The sequence below is a fragment of the Pistacia vera genome, unplaced genomic scaffold (assembly GCF_008641045.1).
Source record: "Pistacia vera cultivar Batoury unplaced genomic scaffold, PisVer_v2 Contig126, whole genome shotgun sequence".
Lineage (NCBI taxonomy): Eukaryota > Viridiplantae > Streptophyta > Magnoliopsida > Sapindales > Anacardiaceae > Pistacia > Pistacia vera.
Genome location: NW_022195314.1, coordinates 952,863 through 969,284, shown reverse-complemented (window position 1 = coordinate 969,284; position 16,422 = coordinate 952,863). Strand labels below are relative to the sequence as shown.

The window sequence follows — 16,422 nt, the reverse complement described above, 5'->3', positions numbered from 1 at the left end:
AAATTTTTTTTTCCTCTCTTCTTCGACCTTGTGGTGGACTTACTTTGAGGATTCTTAAAGTTTTTGAAGATCTTTCACCTCCAATTAAAACTAAAAGTGTTGCGAAGCTTCAAAAGGTATAAATTTCCACCCAATTTTTTATTATAACATGCCATATCATTTTTACACCATATTTCACCATGTTTACCCCTAAAAGCATGAAATCTTTCAATGGTATCAGAGCTTCATGATAGATCCATGCTTGTATATTCAATTTTTAGTTGAAAAAATGAATGAAATTTGTTGAACAACAAAAGGGGTAAAATGGCAATTTTGCAAATATGTGATATTGTGTAATTTTGATGTTTTTGATCTTCGATGTGTGATGTTCATGGTTGATTATATGTATATGTATGAAATTTTATGTTTTAGAAACAAAGAATTTCATGTTAGGGTTTGGTTATGTACATGTATGATGAATTGTTGCATTATGGATGCAATTTCGTGATTTTGGACAATTATTGTTCTTGGTTAGTACATATATGTGCTAGATCTATATTTTGATGCAAATTTTTTTATGATTTTAGCATGGTAAAATTTGGCCAACTTTTATTATGTGCCTTGTGCATTTTGAATTCAAGATCCATGGTAATAATATGTGATATTATGGGTTAAATATACATGAAATTCAATTGTATTGTGAATACAATTTTTGGTGATGAAATTATGGACATTGGCCATGTTTTAATAAGTTAAAATTATGATGGTGATCCATGCATAAATTGTTTATGTGAAAAAGACATATTTAATGGTGATTAGTAAATGTTGTTTTTATGATTTTTGCTTGATAGTCATGTGAAAATTGTACACATGGTTTATGTATATTGGATCATCATATTTGGCCATGTCATGAATTATATGGTGATTGAATTTTTCAAGATATGATTTTGATCAAATGTTATATGTATGGCATATTAATTTGATGAATTGTTCATGTGCATGTGTAATTAGGGATAAAGATAAGGATTAGGAATATTCTTGATTAACCAAACCATGGTTGATGGGTAATTAATGTTTTTAATCATGTCACCTTAATTTGATTAACAAATGACATGAGAGAGCATTAAATTAAATGTAGAGATTTTTTATAAAGTATAAGATATTTTGTAAAAGGTTAAGGGTGGTGAAATGTCACATGCACCCTTGGTTATCTTTTCCATATTTCATGTAATTGTTACATGTGTCCATACTTATCTAAATATTACACGATGCATAAGATAATTATTCATATTTTTTTTTTGAATAAATATTTGGTAAATATATGTGATATATTTATTTATTTTTATTGTCATTCCCTTTACTATTTTATGAATATGTTCATTTTATAATGGGAGTGTTTCAGTTGTATTAATATTTGTTTATGTGATAGATAAATATTAAAAAGGGTTTAAACTTAATTGTTAGAATTAGGTGAATAGTTTACCTAATTAGGATTTTGAATCCCACTAGGTTTTATATTTATAAGGATACATCAGGTTGTAGTGTATGTGATAAGTGTAAAAGATTTCTTAATCAAAGTTAAACTTTAAAATCTCCCTCAGGAAAAATATTAAGTCCAAGCTTTCCATTATGGACCAGTTAATTCTTTACCATAAAATTACAGATTCCAAGATTTCTATTATGTGTGGGAAACTAATTTTATGACATAGAATTGATTGTTTTAGTTCTTGGATAGAATTTTTTTCATTATACCCAAGATTTCTATTATGTGAGGTATCCAAAACTAGAGGCAAGGAAATGAAACCTTATATAGTGATATAAAAGGAAATAGTTTCCTACTTATTAAATTTAATTGACCAAGATTTCCATCATGTGAGATTTGATTAAATTTAATAAGAATTTGATTCCCCACTAGAAATTTATTCCAACAAAATTTTCAAATTGTCATTTCGAGGAGTATGAGATTTGAATAAAACAGTAGGAGCTAATAAGATTAGCATTAAGGGTATAAATTTACAAGACACTAATAAAACTTTTATTTCTCCTTGCAGTCTCTTTCTGTAGTTGTGTGATATTTAGTCCCTGAAAATGAGCAACAACCTCCTTTTGAGGATTCTCGGTGATAACAAGCTGATTGGAACCACCAATTATAATGATTGGTTAAGGAATTTGAGAATTATTCTCAATTCTGAAAAGGCTGGGTATGTCTTGGAAACACCCCTTTCAGTTTCTCTGCCTCCTGATGCCACAACGCAAGAAAAGGAAGTTTTTGATAAGTGGCAGGAGGATGACTTAAGAGCTCGAACCTACATGCTAGCTTCAATGAATGCCGAGCTCCAGCGTAAGCATGAAAAGATGCAGAGTTCGAATGAGATATTGCTCGCTTTGCAAGAGTTGTATGGTGAGCATCCAAGGGTAAAGGAATATGAACTGTGTGCGACACTATTCGGAATGAGACTAAGGGAAGGTATCTGCCCAAATGATCATGTCATTAAGATGATAAATATTATGGGGCAATTGGATGCGTTTGGGATTGTCATGCCAGACAGTCTCAAAGTTAATTTGATTCTGCAAACCCTTCCACCTAGTTTCAAGGCCTTCATCACAAATTATAATCTCAATTGGATTGAGCGCACTCTCACAGAACTGGCGAATGAGATTCAACAGTTTTATAAGCAGGAAGGAAAAGAGAATGGGCAAGAGGATGTTTCTGTAGCTTCTTCAAGTAGGACTAAGAAGAAGCAATGGAAACAAAAAAAAGATCCAAAAGTTGGACCACAAAAAAAGCCTTTTAAGAAGGATACCTCTAAGGCCGACAAAGCAAAAGATAAAGGGCAATGTTTCCACTGTAAGAAAGATGGACATTGGAAGAGGAATTGTCCTCTATATCTCGAGCGCTTGAAGAAAGCTCGAGTAGGTATGTTCCATTATTATGTTATAGAATTTGAATTAAATGTTAGTTCAAATGATCATTCCTAGATATTAGATTTAGTCGCTACATCTCATAAATGTGTTTCATTGCAGGCACTACAAAATAGTTTTGTGTTCTCAAAAGATGAAGTCATTTTGAAGATGGCAAATGGAGGAAAAGTTGCGGCCGAGGCAGTAGGTACTAGCCATTTGATGTTGCCATCAAGACACATTTTTTATTTTTCCAAAGCGACTAGAAATATCATTTTTGTTTCTGTTTCATGTAAATATGGTTACAAAATATAGTTTAATGGAAATGAATGTCTAATTTATTTTGGAAATGAATTAGTTGGCAAAGCAATTAATACAAATGGTTTGTATGTTTTAGAAATGAATGATTATAACATAATTAATACTGTCACTAATAAGAGATCTCAAAATGAAATTATTCCTAAATTACTTTGGCATCATTGATTAGGTCATACTGGAGATAAGTAAATGGACTTTTAAGTTCATTAGGTTAAGAATCCTATCCGACCTGTGAATCCCGTCTTCAAGGAAAAATGACCAAATCACCCTTTAAGAGTAAAGGGGAAAGATCCAAAGAATTATTGGAATTGATACATTCAGATGTATGCGGACCATTTAATGAAATGGCTAGAGGAGGTTTTCAATACTTCATTTCCTTTACCGACTACTATTCTAGGTATGGGTATGTATATTTAATGAAATGCAATGAATCCTTACAAAGTTCAAAGAATTTAAAAATGAAATAGAAAAACAAATCGAATAGAGTATTTAGATTTTACGATCGGATTGTGGCAATGAATACTTGAGTACGGAATTTCGAGATTTTCTAAAGAAGAATGGTAAAATATCCTAGTTAACTCCTCCATATACACTGCAACATAACGGCATGTCTAAAAGGAGCAAACTGTACTTTATTGGATATGGTAGTTTGATGGTGAGTTTTATAGACTTGCCAACGTTATTGTGGGGATTTGCCCATGATACCGCTATGCATATTCAGAATAGGGTACCATCTAAATCTATCGAGAAGACACCATACAAGATTTGGTATGGCAAACCTCTTAGTCTTAAATATATGAGAATTTGGGATTATTCAGCTTATGTCAAGATTGTCAAGACAGATAAGTTGGACGTTAGATCTAAGAAATGTCAGATTGTTGGATATCCTAAAGATAGTTTCAGATATTATTTTTACTTCCACACTAATCAAAGAATTTCAATTAGCAGAAATACACATTTCCTTGAGAAAGAGTTCGTAGAGGAAGGTGGTGCAGGAAGAAAATTGTGTTCTAGGAGGAGTCCTGGAAGCCTTGGACCAAAAATACTCAGATGGATTGTCCTTCTTAGGAAACCTTAACACCTAAAACAACGATTCCGATTCGTAAACCATCTAGAGTATCTCGACCTTCGGGAAAGATATAGATTTCTTCATGAAGAGATTTTTGAATCTATCATGATTGGAGAAGTCAGTCATGGGGATGATCCTTGAAGTATAAAGAAGTGATATTAGATATTGATTCTGGAAAATGGCTAAGAGCTATGAATTCTGAGATAGAATCCATGCATGCTAATCAAGGTGGACTCTTGTTGATCCTCTATAAGGAATAGTTCCTATTGGATGTAAATGGGTTTTCAAGAGAAAGATTGGCAAAGACGAAAAGGTAGAGACCTACAAAGCAAGACTGGTTGCTAAGGGTTATACTTAGAAACATGGGTTGGATTATGAGGAAACCTTCTCACTAATCGTTATGATTAAATCTATCAGAATTATGCTAGCCATAGTTGCATACTACGATTATGAGATATGGTAGATGGATATCAAAACAACGTTCCTCAATTGATTTATTGAGAAAAATATCTACATGCAACAACCTATTGGTTTTGTATCCAGTTCTTAAAGAAATAAGGTGTGCAACCTACATAGATCCATTTATGGGTTAAAACAAGCTTCAAGAAGCTATCTGGTTGGATGAAACAATCAAATCGTTTGGTTTCATAAAGAATCCAAATGAACCCTGTGTTTATAAATGGACAAAGGATCATACAACCATATTTCTCATACTATATGTACATGATGAACTATTGATGGGAAATGACATTGGAATGATGATTGAAGTTAAGATGTGGTTATCCAAAACTTTCTCCATGAAAAAGACTTAGTAGAAGCAACCTACATCCTAGGAATTCGTATCTATAGAGATAGAGAGAAAGGATTAATAGGCTTATCTCAAAAGATGTATATAGAAAATATGTTGAAATGATTCGGCATGCAAGACTCCAAATTTTTTTTTTCCCTATAGTCACAAAATTCATCTTTTGAAAGAAATGAGTCCCAAGACTGACCATGAGTGCAAGCGGATGAGTGAGATACCTTATGCTTCAGCCGTAGGTAGTCTCATGTACACTATGTTATGTACTACGCTTGGTATAGCATATGTTGTAAGTGTTACAAGCAGATATCAGTCCGATCTAAGGGAGAAGCACTGGTTTTCTATTAAAACAATCCTTAAGTACTTAAGAAGAATTAAGGATTTAATCCTGAGTTACAGAGATTTAGAATTGAAGATTCAGGAATACTCGAATTCTAATTTTCAATCAAACGTGAATGATAGAAAGTTTACATCCAGATTATGTTCACTTGTAATGGAGCTGCAATCAGTTGGAAAAGTTTCAAACAGTCAACTACTACCGATTCCACTACAGAAGCTGAGTATATTACTGCTTCAAAAGTAGCAAAAGAAGTTGTATGGCTGTGCAAGTTCATGATTAAACTTGGTGTGGTTCCAAAGATGGCTTATCCGATAATCATGTACTATGAAAATACTAGAGCAATTGCACAAGCAAAGGAAACAAGGGCGCACTAGAAGTCAAAACATATTCAACATAAATATCACACTTTGAGAGAATTCGTTGGAGCTGGAGAAATTTTAGTGTAGAAGACACCTTCAGCTAAAAATGTAGCTGACCCACTCACTAAAATGATGGCACATAAGCAATTGGACTATCATCTTGAGAAGATGTGTATTAGATACCATAATGATTGGTTCTAGTGCAAGTGAGAGTTTTGTTGGTGTATGCCCTAGGAACCAATTGTATTGTTGGTTCCAGGACATTAAATCTTGAAAATATATATATATTTTTTTGGGTAAATATTTTATTAATAAAAGAAAGTGTTCTTGTTTCACATGTTGATTTATTGCTCAATTAAATTATTAATATTGCATATGAAATGTTCGAATGATACTGATCTTCAAAAGATCAAATCATTGAAGCATTCCCAACGTAAGTAATGTTAATTGGGCAATAACATTGTATAGTAGGCATGCTAAATATCTCAATTGAATATCATATGATGGTATTAGTGTGGGTGATTATAAAAGTTATGTTATTAGAGCATTAGCATGGATAAATAGTCGGTGAACTGTTTATCGAATATGATCAATTACGATGAGTTCGAGGGACATTTAGAATGTGGTCAATGATACATGATAAGTGTTCAATAATTGATATTTTCAATCCTTTATATCAATCTTTGTGATATATTTTGTGATTAATTTAGCTGATTAATATATTTTGTGAATTAGGAAAGGAATGGAGGCATGCGAATGAAAGTTGAGCATAATGTGCAGTTTTCAGACATTGGCAAATTCGACTTCTAAAGGTTCAGTGGAGACTTTAATGATCTTAGAGTTCCAAAATGAGAAAGAGACCTTCTTGAGGTTTGAAGTAGACGTCCTAAGCTTTTTAAATTAGGCTACTCGTTTTAATCCTAGTAGATTTGGGTATTCAAAGTTTACATCAAAGTCAGAAGATCCAATCCCGTCATAGCTTAGGCGCAGATCAATTATTGGGCTATAACTTGAGTTAAAGTCCAATTGAGATGATTGAAGATGCGTTGGAAAGCTTATAACTAGGGATACAGCTTTCATGAAGAGCCCAAGCCCGAATTCAATTTTCTTATGACCCGAAATCATCTCACAAGGTCCAGCAGAAAATTATTCAAACTGTTTTGGAAAGAGTAGGACTCAATGCCTACAATTTAGGAATTAGAGTTGTAAACCCTTTGAGAGGCTATACACAAGTTTTTAGGGTTATTTGGAGGGGCTATAAATAGAACATTAGGTTTTTAAAAAAGAAAGGAAAAACACACACAAGGAGATTCATTTAGAAACACTTGTGGTTCTCAGTTTAAGATGTTTGGTTAGACTTTTTCAATTCAATTCGAGGGGATTTCAATTCCTAAACACATATCGATGGTATAATTGATAAAGTAATGTAATTTCTTACCTTTCTATGAATGTGATTTATGTTATTCAGTTTTAATGGAATATGATATTTGATTCGTTTAATTTACTTCAAGCTTGGTAGATAGATTGAATTGATATAGATTGCTAAAATTAGGGATTGTATTACGTAATCGATCTTTTCCTAATCATGCAGTAGCAATTAGTAATAAAAGATTGTGGATAAACTTTCTATTTTGTTACTTGAATAACAAAACCTAAGTTAAATAATCCAAGCTTATGAGATTGTTGCTTAGATTAACCTATTTCATTGGAACTTAAAAACACCATTACATTAAATCTAGAGAGCTTGTTCTAGGTTGCCTAATGGTTAGAGATTATTGAAGAGCATGTTTCATTAGTCAGAATTAAGGGAATTTCAGGTAGTAGAGCTTGTTACTACCTAGGATACTCACTTCATCTTACCCTAAATCCTGAAAATCCCACTACTACAAGTTGGAATGGCACGTCCTTTTGCAACAGCTTACACAAGGGCAATGCAATCTTCGAAAAATCCTTGATAAATCTACGATAGAAACCTGCATGTCCAAGAAAAGATCAAATCTCCCTACATTCACGGGGTAAGGTAAAGCAGAAATAACATCTATCTTGGATTTATCTACCTCTATCCCTCTAGCAGAAATAACATGCCCTAAAACTATACCTTGTTTTACCATAAAGTGACATTTTTCCTAATTTAATACAACATTAGTTTCTAAACATCTCCTCAATATTAATGTAAGGTTATCTAAGCATTTATCAAATAAATCACTATAGACACTAAAATCATCCATAAATACCTCTGTAATGTTTTCTACATAGTTAGAGAATATACTAACCATACACCGCTAAAAGGTTGTCGGAGTGTTGCACAATTCGAATGGCATTCGACAGTAAGCAAATGTACCAAATGGACATGTGAAGGTCATTTTCTCCTAATCCTCTGGTGTTATCCCAACCTGGTTGTAACCTAAAAAACCATCAAGGAAACAATAATGAGTATGACCAGCTAATCTCTCTAATATCTGATCTATAAAAGGGAGAGCGAAATGATCTTTTCAAGTTGCTGCGTTCAACTTCCTGTAATCGATACACACTCTCCATCCTGTTTGAACACGTGTGGGCACTAACTCATTCTCATTATTACGAACTCTACTTTTATTTACATCATTCATGCATGGCAATTATATTAAACATAGTTGTAAGTTTCATACCAGCGTTTAGAGGCTCCTTCAACTAATTTGGATTCGCTTTCACTCCAAGATAGGAATGAACGATAGGTATCCACATGAAGACAAGATGACGATCACCAAAGGATTCGATGTGCTAGCCAAACCGATTGGTTCAAGGATAATAGTGCATAATTTTTCACTTGATAAATTCTCTTCTCCAACCTATGAGTGTTCATGGTTTTGGGAGAGAATGAGAGAGAGAGAGATAAGGCGGCTAGGGTTTGTGTTTGATTGAATAATTTGTTTTAATTTTTAAGTTGCACTTAAATATTGCAACAATTAAAACCCTAATCTAATATGGAATAGTCATATACAAATTCCATATTTAGATTATATTTATTTCATTACCAAATCAAAGTTTTCTAATCATGGTATTTTAATTTTAATTTTAATTTTAAAATTGAATTTTAATTTATATTATATTTATTAATATTAATACATATTATTCTAAATATTATGTTATATTTAAAATAATATTTTCTTAATGAATAAAATAGAATAATAATCAAATATTATTTTATTCAATTTTTGGGACAGCCGATCGCCAATTAATTTTCAAATTTGAGAACTTGCGGCTCAAAATATGAGCCCGTAACATTACTTAGCACGAATAGGGCTGCAAACGAACTGAACAGTTCGCGAACAACTCAATGTTCATTCGATAACTATTCGACACTGTTCGCAAACAGTTTGATATTCGTTCGATAATATGTTCAATCAAGTTCGAACATGGGTTGTTCGTTCGATTATGTTCGCGAACATTATACGTTCGACTGATCCATCCGTTCGCGAACAATCTGTTCGATTGTTCGTTCGTTTATGTTCGAAAAACATGGTATGCATTATTATAATTTTTATATTTTTTTTTTCTTTTTTATACTATGTTTGGTTTAGTTTGGATGAATTTTTTTTAATGGTAATCAATAATAAAATATTATGATACTTTTGTTTTTCTTATATATATAATATGTTTGGATTTTTTTTTTCTAAATGTCATCAATAATTAAATATATAAGTATATAGCATTTTAATTAAAAAGTAATAAATTATTATGATACATAGCATGACAAATTTAATAACATAATAGATTGTAAAATCAAGTGATATATAATATAGTAAATCCAATAACATAATAGCTTCATATTTTTCCAAATGTAATCAATAATTAAATATTATAAGATAACATTTCAATTAATAAATAATAAATATAGTATGGTAAATTGATGAACATAACATATTGTATAATCAAGTGATGTATAGCATAACAAATTTAATAATATAATAACTTAGTTAAATATAGTATGGCAAATTGATTAACATAATATATTGTATCCCTAAGTGATATATAGCATGACAAATTTAATAATATAATAGCTTAATTAAATATAATATGACAAATTTATGAACATAACATATTGTATAATCAAGTGATATATAGCATGACAAATTTAATAACATAATAGCTTAATTAAACCTAAATTAATCACACATTTGTATTGATCATATATTACAATAGATCCTCACTCCACTATAAATTTATGTGTGTTGATACAAAATATATATGTAAACATTTAAAATATTTATAATAATATATGTAATGATAATAAATATATGATAACCTATAATTTTGGTAATTTCATAACATATTTAATATATTTAACCTATGATTAATATATGTATGATAATAATTTTGTGTATACACAATTACACATTATATATAATTATATATATAGATATATATATATATATATATATATATATATATATATTTCTCTTATATTTACCACCCAACCCAAATTTAAAACAAAAATCCAAAGTCAAACCCAATTCCACATTTTCCCTTACCCGGCCCAAATCCAAATCCAAATCCACCTTTATCCTTTTGCATATTGCGACAGCCTCACTCACATCATAGTTCACAGCCCTAATTTTTCTGCAATTTTGATCTTGCTCAACGCGATAGCCCCAGCTAGGGGTGTCAAAAGAACCAGTTGGAACCAGAACCGAAGGTACCTTGGGTTTAGTTCGGTTCCTACCCAGAACCAATCGTCAATGGGTAGTTCTGGTTCCAAATTTTTGGAACCGTTCCTGTGCGGTTTCCGGTTTCGTTTCCTATAGTTAGGAACCGAACCAGGAACCAGGAACCGAGACTAATATAAAATAAAATTAAATATTAGGGGGGTTAATAAAAACTTTTGTGGAAAAAGTAACGTGAATACATTTATATTTATATTTCATAACATTTAAAGTAAGTTGATTTGACTTTTGAGATTCTACCTTTACAAAGTAATGACGTTTGTAATTTTGAATATTGAATTTATAATTTGTAATTTTATTTTTGTTAACAAGTGCCAGGTGGGGGGGTATTTGTAAGTTTTTAAGGGTTTTTTTGCATTTTAAAGAATTTTGGGGGGTCATTTTAATTTTATAGGGTACCCAGAACCGGAACCAGAACCGTTGTTACAGGTTCTGGTTCTGGGTACCTAGGAATCGGAACCGTTGGTTCCAGTTCTGGTTCCAAATTTCAAGGAACCGTCGGTTCTGGTTTCGATTCCTTCAAAAAGTGCAGGGTACCCGGAACCGAACACCCCTAGCCCTAGCACCTCAACACTCAGCATTTAGGCGGAAATAAAATAATCAAACAAACATAGATAGAGTATAAAGGAGTAAATGAGAGAGATTTCAGTTTTAATTTGCAAACTCATATTCAAGGTAGCTACAGTTGATTCTCGTAAGTTATTTCGCTTTCTGTTTTCATGAATCACTGTTTGGCTCTTGAGAAAAGTCTAGATTCGTTTAATTTCGCTCATTTTACTTTGGAACAAACAGATCCTGAATTCAGTTAGTCGACCGATCACGAACTGGTCTTTTGTTAATCGAACAAACATGAACAGTCATCCTGTGTTCGTTCGAGTTCGAACACGAAATCGAACAATCCTTTATGCTTATTGAACGAGTTTCGAACGGGACTGTTTGTTCGTGTTCGGTTCGATTGCAAGCCTAAGCACGATCCGAAAATAATGTTGTCTTTTATCATTAGATTCCTTTTCTGGTCAATTATGTTTATTACTTTATTCTTATGTTATTTAAAACTAATAAATGCTTGTAAACTTATCTAATCAAACAATTAATAATATTTTAATAAAAAACTCTACTTTTATTTACTTAAAGGAGTTTTAATTTCATAAACTCTACTTAAAAAAGTCATAATAAACAAACTCTAAAATAATTTTGAACTTTAGTGTATATTAAAATTTTATCTGAAGTTTTATATTGTATTATGTTTTATGTCTTCAAGTGCATAGTTTTATTCTTATGTGATATGATATCACATGTACATTAATTCAGGTTTAATTTTTATTTTTATTAATAACCTATGACACTAAAATATCTTATAATTATTGTCACTCCTAAAATTTGAGCAAATTGAAATAATTTTTAGAATAAATTTATATATGAACGTCTGAGATTTTTTGTATTATATTTTAAATTAAATACAAGAAAGATGAATTATAATCATAATGTGTGGGAATGATGAAAGTTATTTATAATAAGTCTCGTGACTTGGGCATATATTACTCTTTTGCTCTCAGATGGGCCAAAATGGGCCTTCCAAGATATGCTGAAACAGGTCCACTGGGCTCAAATGGTACATATGCCGAGTAGGTCCACTTGTCCACCTCAGTTATCTAATTTTTTGGATTGATGCTTATAGAATAAGAGCATAGAAAACCAGAAACATGATTGTTAAAACATTTGAGATTAGGGGTGTCAAGAATATTTGTTTTTTTTTATTAACTTCTTAGGTTTAAACCACCGTAGAATCACTTAATAAGTTTGTGACTTACCTGCACGCAACGCAAGCTATAAAAAAAAAAGTTAACATCATGTTTATTAATTTTAAAGTTAATTTCAGATTGGATGTTGTTTAAGTCCCCGCTAAATCTCTTTCTAAATCTCAAAAATTAAAATCTTTTTAAATATTTAATTTATTCCAAAATAGCCACTTTCAACATTTTTCCTTCTAAGTTTATTTGTTAATCCATCGTCTCCATTTTTTTCTCCTAATAATTTCCATCGTCATTTTGCCTAGTTAATGGAATATCTTTTCCTTACAAAAAAAAAAAAAAAAAAATCATGAATATATGAACTTCAACTGACGAATTTCAAGCTAAGTTTTGGAATAAATAAGGGACTTTGGGTATTGAGAAAGAAGAGTTATTAGTAGATGAGGTGTGCTAAAACAATAAATGTCCTTCTTGACAATTATTTAAAAGTATCTATATATACTCTAAGCTTAGAAAGAAATTTACGTCGAGACTTAAATAACTGTACTGGGATTACTTTTATACACCTGTGACTTGTGAGATTGATTAGTATTAAATTATACATTTGGAAATAGAGGGCCGAAAGAGTACATTACGCAAGCCCAATAAAAAGCCCACAACTAGTCTTTTACTATTTTCTTTGGTTTAACATTTCAACAAGAAATAATACTACACATACATCATTTTCATATAATATTTCTCATAGAATATTATATGATAAAATATAATTTAGTAAAAATTTAATTTTAACTTTAAATTAACCAATAATATTTTATCATATAATATTATATGAGAATTATTATATGATATATGTGTAGTATTACTCTCTTTAACTGCACTGCACGACCGCATAAGTTTATTATTACATTAACAACCAAAACGCTCCGTTTTACACGGCCAGCCCATACTGACGTTTACGATAATGTCAAATCGCTGTAATCAAATTTTCTAACTCCAACCCTCACCTTCTTTCTCTCAGCTGAAATCTGTTTGATCAAACATGGCCACCGTAACGACTCTAACAAAATCTCTGGCTCAGCATTGTATGAAAAAATCCAAAGCCTGTTGGCATAAACCTTCTCAGCCACTGGTAAACTTGTTAATCTCAGAAGAAAATTTAAACCAATTTCATCAGTACCAGAGCCGTAGAACTCTCATTTTAGAATCCGCTTCCTCTGAGTTGGTCAAGCTTCAGCGACTCTCCGACTCTGATTCTGGTACTTGAATTTCTGCTTCTTTTTTTATTTTATTTTATTTTTTACTACTTTGTGTTTGTTGTTAATTCGTAGTACTTACTAATTATGATTAACAGGAATAATTGAGGTTAGTTTAAATAGGCCTGGAGCTAGAAATGCAATTGGAACGGAGCTATTGAGAGGCCTAAAGCATAAATTTGAAACTATTAGTGAGGATTCTTCTGCCAAAGTTGTAATGATTTCCAGTTCGGTTCCTAAAGTGTTCTGTGCTGGTGCTGATTTGAAGGTATGACACACTCGTTCTTTTGCAGTATTAGTACAATTCTAATTACCGAGACTTTACTGGTTTATTTATTTATTTTTATGTGATGCAAATTTGGGAGTTTTAACAATAAATCAGAAAAAAAAAATATATATATATAGTTTTGTCATGATTTCGTAGAGGAAATTGAAGTTATGGTAATAAAATTGAGGATATGTCTTTCTTCTGTCAACATGCATTGTTGAGTAGAAGCATGGGGCTAGTGATAGAATCATGATTTAATTGGTGATTTTCTTGGTTAGTGGCTTCATATTGTGGTTGTGTTGCTTGCATTTTTCCTTAGGAACAGTACTTATATGGTGAATACTTAACGGTTCTGCCTTTTATTGGTTTGTTAGGAACGCAGGGCTATGAGTGCATCTGAGATTCATTTTTTTGTCAACTCACTGCGATCCACATTCTCGTTCTTAGAGGTAAGACTTGATATCTGATTACCCTATTATATAAGTTTTCATGTACATGTGTGTACAAAAATTGTATAAGCATACTACATATGTGGAGGCTGATACTTATGCTCGTTTGCTGTTAGATATTCTTTATAACATGTGCTTACATCATTGCATTTTGTGGTGACTTTTATCTTACTTTTGAGCTTGTATTTACATGATACAGGCACTTCCTGTTCCTACCATTGCTGTCATTGAAGGAGCAGCATTGGGTGGTGGCCTTGAAATGGCACTAGCATGTGATCTTCGTGTCTGTGGTAGTTCCAATTTATTCATTGAGAATTTTTCTTTTTCCAAAAAAGAAAAAAGAAAGAAAAGTTGTAATGGATTTTAATTTCTAATTACTCAGGAGAAGATGCAGTATTGGGCTTGCCAGAAACAGGACTTGCTATAATTCCTGGGTATGTACAACATTTTGTTTTAAATCTGGTAAAGTTTTAGTAACATCTCTTGTGGATTGCAACTTGTTTTAAATTTTTTTGCTGGTGAGGGTTTAGATTAGTTCTGTTCACAAGAGTTCTGCTTGCAATCACTAATGTTTTGTTGCACGTAAGTAGATCAGTATTAGCTTAGAAGAGTGGCTTCTAATTACATTTTAATAATTTCAGATGGGCCATATTACTGCATGAATACTTTTTCTTTTCAAGAAGTAATTGCGGTGATAGATTACTCATATAGTCCTGGCTTTTAACAGAGCAGGTGGGACACAGCGGCTGCCTAGATTGGTTGGAAGGTCAGTAGCAAAAGATCTTATATTTACTGGTCGTAAAGTTGGTGGCAGAGATGCAATGTCTATTGGTGAGTTAGATTGTAGCAGACACATACATTCATACATACATACATACATACATACATATATGTATCCATCATATATAGCAATATAAGGGTTTTATGTGCAGGTCTTGTGAATTTCTGTGTTCCTGCCGGTCAAGCTCAGTTGAAGGCACTTGAAATTGCCCGGGAAATCAATCAGAAGGTAGGAATATGTGTCTTTACTATTATCGTAAAGGAATATTTATGTGGCGTGGAATCTGAATGCAATGCTGTTAAGAGTCTCTTGGCAGCCAAAAAGTTAGGACATTTGGAAGACCTTTCCTATCATGATTGATGTGTTTATAAGTTGGTTAGGTTATGCATGTTCGAAAACCCCGAAATGTTTTATTTAAGCAAAATGGAAAGAAAAGGACCATAACTGTGTGTTATATTATGCACACCAATTTTTGTATGACTTGCAGCTGGTGAGTTTGCGTTAATGATCCTCTTTTTGTTTCTTTTAGTGGGGTGAGTTATTGGTGAAACTTCAAACTATCTGGATAATGCTTGACATGAAAAAGTAGATCGAACTGAATTATTTTGTAGGACAAATAATGACATCTGATTTTCAAATTCAAGTCAACACCTATTGTTTGCAGGGTCCAATAGCAATTAGGATGGCGAAAAGGGCTATTAGTGAGGGACCTGAGATTGACATGGCATCAGCTTTGCAACTGGAAGAAGAGTGCTACCTAGAGACCTTAGATACGAAGGATCGGTTGGAGGGATTGGCTGCATTCGCTGAGAAACGGAAACCTAGGTATACTGGCATATAGAAAGAGTGTTTCTAATAAGTAATACCCCAGTTCCGAATTAGTTTTGTTGGGCATGTCAATGATTGCTCCTGTTAATAATTTGTACCCAGAATCAGGACGCCTTTTAGACAGGCTTCAGAAGTAAAAATGATAATAATAACAATGATAATTTATTTTAAAACTTTTTGTTCTGAATGTTTGCAATGGTTGTTTTGAATCTGTATATAGTGGAGCTGACCTAGTTTCTATGACGGGTGAAAGGACAATCAATTATAAAGATCTATTATAAGTAATGTTTAGATGAAGCACAGGACAATCTAATCATAGCATTTCTAAATATCCAAATCAAGGGTGGGTTCTGCTGAGGACAAAATAGAAGGAAATAGGGTGAAAGAAAGGGAAAAGAGGTGAGACCACTTCTCCCACTTTGTTGAAATTTGGACGCCAAGAAATTTCATATTTTTATATCTACAAATCTCAAAACTTTCATTAAGTGGACGTAGAGAGATGTTAAATATGAGATTCTTTATATGAACAATAACAAACATGTGACTCTAATAAGTAGGTGGATTCCACCAGACCCACTCCCTGGCATTTGCCAATCTTCATTTTTGGACGGGGCCCAACAA

General features: G+C 32.2%; 1 protein-coding gene across 1 annotated transcript; it reads left to right on the top strand.

Moving 5' to 3' along the window:
- Window positions 1–13,253: 13,253 nt before the first annotated feature.
- On the top strand, window positions 13,254–15,953 carry LOC116120474 (probable enoyl-CoA hydratase 2, mitochondrial). Its single transcript, XM_031406427.1, has 8 exons — window positions 13,254–13,478; window positions 13,574–13,743; window positions 14,118–14,192; window positions 14,392–14,482; window positions 14,575–14,626; window positions 14,920–15,023; window positions 15,125–15,201; window positions 15,638–15,953. The coding sequence occupies exons 1-8, from the start codon at window positions 13,262–13,264 to the stop codon at window positions 15,812–15,814; spliced, it is 963 nt and encodes a 320-aa protein (XP_031262287.1). The 5' UTR covers window positions 13,254–13,261; the 3' UTR covers window positions 15,815–15,953.
- Window positions 15,954–16,422: the final 469 nt, after the last annotated feature.

Excerpts from the sequence above, each read along its gene's own strand:
- LOC116120474 (XM_031406427.1), top strand. The coding sequence starts at position 13,262 with ATGGCCACCGTAACGACTCTAACAAAATCTCTGGCTCAGCATTGTATG. Across the intron at positions 13,744-14,117 it reads GTGCTGGTGCTGATTTGAAG|GAACGCAGGGCTATGAGTGC; the intron begins GTATGACACACT and ends TTGGTTTGTTAG. Across the intron at positions 14,627-14,919 it reads GGACTTGCTATAATTCCTGG|AGCAGGTGGGACACAGCGGC; the intron begins GTATGTACAACA and ends GGCTTTTAACAG.